This window comes from Melanostigma gelatinosum, assembly GCF_949748355.1.
Source record: "Melanostigma gelatinosum genome assembly, chromosome: 21".
Lineage (NCBI taxonomy): Eukaryota > Metazoa > Chordata > Actinopteri > Perciformes > Zoarcidae > Melanostigma > Melanostigma gelatinosum.
Genome location: NC_136654.1, coordinates 1,539,904 through 1,546,762, shown reverse-complemented (window position 1 = coordinate 1,546,762; position 6,859 = coordinate 1,539,904). Strand labels below are relative to the sequence as shown.

Below are 6,859 nucleotides of genomic sequence, written 5' to 3'. Positions count from 1 at the left end.
AGGTGGATGCTGTAAATAATAGTCGGCACTGACTCTGGAAACACGACACTCGGGTCGACATTTACGCCTTTCGTCTTCGTCAAATTCCGGCACCGAGCTTGAAGAGAGATGAAGGAACATATTTAAGAAACGAAGTAACCGGAACGTTTCTGGCCCTTTAAACCACTTATTTTGAACACTATTGGAGTGCAGGGCGCCATGTTTTTTTAAGGTACCTGAATTCTTTTATTTATTCGTTCATACATGTATTTTACATGTTTATATTCAGTGGTTTATCAGTGGGGGATAAAATGTCAACAAGAAGTCCTTTCATTTCATCTTCTGTCTCCTTTAATAATCACAGATTGAGCCTTTAAGCAACAAACAGCTTCAACGCGGACGAACGAAGCCGGAAACATAAAGTGATGACTTATTAACATGTGGAGCGACAAGAAGATGGTGTTGGTGATTCCAACTGTCACAATATTCTGCCACTAAACAGTATTTCAAGTTCCCCGTTTTCTCATTATAGTACTTCCTTAAAAACCAAAGCGGTGTCAGCTGAGGTCTTTGTCGGCTTCCCGCCACAAACCGCGGTGAGAAAAAGAGCCGAGCGCAAGAATAGTAAGCTCCGCCCACAACGAGATACACAAACAGGAAGTGGAATCGTGACGCGGCAGGTGTGAGGGGAAGGGGGGGGGCCTGATGTCTCCCTGATGTGATGGGAGCGATCCCTGCATCCTCATCACTATCCTCACTATCCTCACTACAACACATGAGAGGCACATAGAAGGCAAGCTACACTTTTAAAAGCACTTACGAGCCAGAAAGAAGTCTCTGATGGATCAAGTGTTCAGAGGACAGCAGTCGTCATAAATAAAGAGAAGCTGCAGTAAATAAGTCTGGGGGGCTGGATCTAAATAAAAACAATAATTAATATAATATTAATAATAATGACAGTAATAATATCCAGTTCTTTTCATGTTGAACATGGAGTGGAGAGGGTTGTGATTGGCTCAGTACAGACAAGGAGAACTGATCACAGTGTCCACACACACACACACACACACACACACACACACACACACACACACACACACACACACACACACACACACACACACACACACACACACACACACACACACACACACACACACACACACACACACACACACACACACCCCAAAACGTGTAGTCGACCCCTGCTGTAATCAAGCGAAAGCAGTTGAAGTGCAGTTCGGCATTTGAACTGCACTTTGAAGGTCTCCAACTCGTCTGAGATAAATTCTGTACATGCAGTCAATTAATAAACCGATGCAACACTTTGAGTACACAAACATTTAGATTACACATAGATTACATCATTCATCTTTTTCTATTTCAGATGATATAAATATATATAATCTGCATCTTTTCACTTTTTTTCAGCAAAAAGAAAAGAAGAAAAAAACAACTTGAGTTTGACCACGACGACCTGAGGTCCACGCGGTCGACTCGCTGACTGTCGTTGAAGACCCCCCCCCCCCCCCCCCCATTTCAGGTGAGAGGACATGGAGAACAGGTGGTGGGCTGGGGGCGGAGTCAAACTCCTCGATCTCGTCTCCTCTGGAAGGGGGGGGGGGGGGGGCAGGAAGAAGGAGGCTGCGATTGGTGCTTTTTGTTTGTAGTATTTTCTATTCTTAATGACCCCCCCCCCCCCCCCCCCCCCCGCAGGTGAGGCGACTCAGTCCCCCAAGATGACCGTCACAAAGCTGGCCACGTCGGTTGCTTTGGCCTCGTGGGAGGTGAAGAAGGGATGTTGCTGAGGAAGGAAGGCGACATTCATTTAGTCCGATTCCTCAAACACAACACCACCTCACATAACATTCACGTTACATCACATCTGAGCTCACGCAGCCAGGAGCCGAGGCTACTCCACTACCCAGCATGCTCCTGGCTGTCTGACAGCAGCGGCAGGTCGGTGACTCTTGAGCCCACATCCTCAGAGACCTGGATTCTCCAGGAACGTCCGACTGCTTTGGTTTAGTTTGTCATGAGTTTGTTGCGTTACAGACGAGCTACAGCTGAGTTTAGTTCTGCATCCCTGTGTTGCATAATGACAATAGGTGATCCTGGAATGATTTCTGCAGCATCTCAGCCGGTCTACCTGGTGTTCTATGAGAGGACGTTCACATGCTGGTGTCAGTGCGCCCTCTGGTGTCTGACGAACGATGGAACACTCACCATCAGCTCTGTGTAGGTCGGCCGCTCTTTGGAAACTTTCTTTAAGCTGCAGAAGCAAAAAAACAAACAAAAAAATCATAAATTCACAACAGATGCAGCTCATCACAGTGAGCTCCAGCTGTCAGAACGACAGCAGCAACAAAATGAACTGAACTTATTTAAAGAGCGAAGAGCTCAGCCCTGAATGTGAGAGAGAAGAATTTAAAATGTGGAACTGAGTGTTTCCTGGCTAATTAAGAAAAAGAAACACGCTCACCACAGAGAGGAGAAGTCCACGAAGTCGGGGGAGAACTGGTCGGCAGGAAGTTGTGGCGACGGTTCTTCCACCACCTGCTTCAGCTGCTGGAACGGCGTTCCCCACGAGTCGTACGGGAAGCGCAGGATGGCGAGCTCGATCTGAAAGAGACGCCGCGAGAACATTAAAACTGACGAGGTGATCCATCAGCATCACGTCCAGCAGTGACGGACGAGACGACCTTTTATTCTTTGCATTACTGATCATCTGCCAATATTCATTACCACGAATTTAATTCTTATTTAATTCATTTAACGGTTTCGATACTTGATTATTCTTTTGTTTTTTACAGCTTCTTTAGCTTCTTTCTGTATATAAGCTGAGGATTTAATATAAATATCTTTGGGAGTATTTTTCACTGTTTTACTGACATTTTAAAGACTTTAATTCAACACAATGAATTAAGAGGTTAATCATTTAAAACTCTCTGTCTTGGTGTTGGAGAAACACACCAACGTAACTCGTACTTTCATCAGTTTTCAGCGTCCTCAGAAATATTCATATTGATTCTCTTAATGTTTCCATGAATGTGCTGATTTGGTTGAGCTTCTTCAGCCGGCGTATTGTTCAGGATATGTTTACGTGAATGTATTCATCAGTCTGCATGTCAACCCACTCTGGGATCCAACATATCTCATGATGCATCAGACATTAGATATGTTTTCTAACTGATTCAAAGCAAACAGATCTCCTGAGCTGCCTCACTTCGCAGGTATTTCAGTGTTGGGCGTCCCGGTGGCTCCGAGCTCCTCGAGGAGGAACAGAGGCTCCAAAATCACCAAAGTGTGTTTGATTGCTCGCACTGATTGCTCACTTTGTGCCGATCTCTCAGAGCTCAGACTTAAGAATTCATAATGAAACTGTTCTTTCTTTTTCACCTCCATCGTGTAGAAACACTCGTGTGCTGGAACATTCGCTGCTCGTCTTTAAAAGCCGGAACACGAAGCCGAGGACGACGAGCCGGCGTCCTACGATGGGACGTTTTCATAGACTTCTGAATGCAAGTCGGAAACTTGCAAATGAGAAAGCTCTGAATATTTAACGACTCATAATAACAACGTCGAGACACGACAGTGATCCGACGAGAGCCGCGCCTCAGAGAACGAGACTTTCAATACGATTCGTTTTCACCCCTCACGTACTTCTGTAATAATGAGACGAAGATATTAAAACCCACTGACATGATGAATAAAAAGACATGAAAGCTGATTTACCATCGTGATTCCTAAACTCCAGATGTCAGATTTGATGTTGTAGCCTTTCTGGTTCGTCTCGGGGTTGATCCTCTCCGGCTGAAGGGACACAAGGAAGGAGGACGTCACTAACGGCAGCGGCTGTTGAGTTTATGATGTATCATCATAAACTCTTTGTTCTCACACACACACACACACACACACACACTTTAACACTTGTTTTCCTGCTTACCGCCATGTAGGGTTTGCAGCCGGCGTCCATGGTTTTAGCCACGGAGTCGACCAGGTAGCCGCTGATGCCGAAGTCGCACATCTTCACCTGACCCTGGGTGTTGATCAGCACGTTGGACGGCTTCACGTCTGCAACCGGAGAGAAAGACGACGAGCAGCAGCTTTAGTGGTTCCTCACAGAACAGCAGCTCTCTGTGGTCTCTGCCGACTCGTACTTCTGTCACTTGTAATCTTTCACCAAGAAGTGATGCAACACGAGCCACACAGCGGTCATCGCGGCGGGTTCAACAGGAAGCATCGAGTCTTAAAGGGCCGTGATTATAAACTCCGACTGTAACCGCGTGCTTACAAGTTAAAGCTACTCGGCGACAGATACAGATGTCAAGTTGATCTTTGCCGACTATTCAAATAAGGCTGTGCAGTTTGGAAGTGTTTTTTCTATCTTTCTATCTTCTATCTTAACGGGTTCCCACTCTGACTCTTACCTCTGTGGATAATGACACGTCTCTGAGAGGGTTAACGGGTTCCCACTCTGACTCTTACCTCTGTGGATAATGACACGTCTCTGAGAGGGTTAACGGGTTCCCACTCTGACTCTTACCTCTGTGGATAATGACACGGTCTCTGAGGGTTAACGGGTTCCCACTCTGACTCTTACCTCTGTGGATAATGACACGGTCTCTGAGGGTTAACGGGTTCCCACTCTGACTCTTACCTCTGTGGATAATGACACGGTCTCTGAGAGGGTTAACGGGTTCCCACTCTGACTCTTACCTCTGTGGATGACTTGCAGATTGCTGTGCAGATGCTCCAAAGCTTTTACTATCTGTAACAACAAGAAGCCCGTTCATTAGAGAGTTGCGTAATAAATACGAGTCATTACGCTAACGTGAGAGTTTTTCAGCGAACCCACCGAGACGGCGATCTTTCCCAGGATGTCCTCGGGGATGGTCATGCCCTTCTCGATCACCTGCTTGTAGAACTTGTCGAGGGACGTGTCCATCAGCTCCATGCAGATCCAGACGTCGCCCTGGAAACAGACGAGACACATTTGGAAAGAGACAAAAAACAAAACACCAACCAGCAGGACGCATTCCAGACAGACGGACGGGAAGCAACAGATTGTTTTTTACAGTGTTTAGAGTGAAAACGAGGAAATCCTGAACAGGAAGTTGTCGGCGTCCGACAGTCTCCACAGGTGCTCGTCATTGATACACTCTGGAGGTTTCAGTGGAGATCCGGACTCACTTTAATGATTATCTTTATCAACAAAAATCCAGTATTCAGGGTTCTATAATTTTTTTACACTAATACAAACAACTGTATTTTACTTTGAAAAATAAGAACATTTTCCGAACAAAACTAATTTATTCTGTTAATAAAAGAAGCAAAATAATCTTTTCCAAGCAAAGAGGAAGTAAACAAGACTATGAATGAAAGCAGACGATCAAGGCTATCTTCTGGTGCTTGACAGTGGTCATACTTGTCGCCACAGACACATTGAAGCCCAAACACTAAAGAGCATCGTGGTTTGACACACAGCGCTGTGGTTCAGGCTCTAGTCGACTCGTACTTGTGCGTCTCTGCAGCGCGTTACCTCTCTGAACAGCGCTCCGTAGAAGGTGACGGTGTAGAAACAGTCCACTGTCCTCATGGAGATGTCCAGGTCCATGAGCAGCCTCTTCTGCTCCTGAGTGTTCACGGTGGCTCGGATCCGCTGAGGGAGGACCGACAGGAAGTACAGTACATTCCTGTTCATGCCTTAGTGTTGGTCTCCATGTCCGTTCTCTCTCTTTGTGTATGTCGCTGCTGTTTGAAGAGGAACTAAACCCCCACCAACATGTGTATGTGGTATATGCAGGAGTTGAGTTTTATATGTTGTGTTGTAAATACACACAGTGACCGTCCGCTACTGGTTGAAACCTATTCAACATTCGTGTTCGGCTGCTTTATGTTCTGTGACTGTAGCATGGTGGAATTAGCCAGCGAGCTAACGTCACTCACCTTCACCGCCATGATCAGGCCGCTGGGCACGTGCCTCATCTTGTCCACGACGCCGTACGCTCCTCGGCCGAGCTCGCAGATCTGCTCCAGGTCATCGGCCTTCACCTCGAAGTTCTGCTCCGGACACGACGATGGGAACAACAGTTCAGTGCGTGGAGTGTGTAGGAGTCCAAGGTAAGAGGAGGGAGGAGTCATGTAGGAGTCCAAGGTAAGAGGAGGGAGGAGCCATGTAGGAGTCCAAGGTAAGAGGATGGAGGAGTCATGTAGGAGTCCAAGGTAAGAGGAGGGAGGAGCCATGTAGGAGTCCAAGGTAAGAGGAGGGAGGAGTCATGTAGGAGTCCAAGGTAAGAGGAGGGAGGAGCCATGTAGGAGTCCAAGGTAAGAGGAGGGAGGAGTCATGTAGGAGTCCAAGGTAAGAGGAGGGAGGAGTCATGTAGGAGTCCAAGGTAAGAGGAGGGAGGAGTCATGTAGGAGTCCAAGGTAGAGGAGGGAGGAGTCATGTAGGAGTCCAAGGTAAGAGGAGGAGGAGTCATGTAGGAGTCCAAGGTAAGAGGAGGGAGGAGCCATGTAGGAGTCCAAGGTAAGAGGAGGGAGGAGTCATGTAGGAGTCCAAGGTAAGAGGAGGGAGGAGTCATGTAGGAGTCCAAGGTAAGAGGAGGGAGGAGTCATGTAGGAGTCCAAGGTAAGAGGAGGAGGAGTCATGTAGGAGTCCAAGGTAAGAGGAGGGAGGAGCCATGTAGGAGTCCAAGGTAGGAGGGAGGAGCCATGTAGGAGTCCAAGGTAAGAGGATGGAGGAGTCAGTAGGAGTCCAAGGTAAGAGGAGGGAGGAGCCATGTAGGAGTCCAAGGTAAGAGGAGGGAGGAGTCATGTAGGAGTCCAAGGTAAGAGGAGGGAGGAGCCATGTAGGAGTCCAAGGTAAGAGGAGGGAGGA

The 6,859-nt window shown here is 47.2% G+C and overlaps 1 protein-coding gene across 1 annotated transcript; it reads right to left on the bottom strand.

The window, feature by feature from the left end:
* Positions 1-1,670: 1,670 nt before the first annotated feature.
* On the bottom strand, positions 1,671-6,042 carry map2k6 (mitogen-activated protein kinase kinase 6). The gene is made up of 9 exons (XM_079292919.1): positions 5,929-6,042; positions 5,522-5,641; positions 4,838-4,954; positions 4,699-4,750; positions 3,926-4,053; positions 3,715-3,792; positions 2,462-2,601; positions 2,206-2,251; positions 1,671-1,783 (listed from the first exon to the last, which is right to left on the bottom strand). Exons 1-9 carry the CDS (start codon positions 5,965-5,967, stop codon positions 1,706-1,708), a joined length of 798 nt encoding a protein of 265 aa, XP_079149045.1. The 5' UTR covers positions 5,968-6,042; the 3' UTR covers positions 1,671-1,705.
* Between the last annotated feature and the right edge of the window lie 817 nt (positions 6,043-6,859).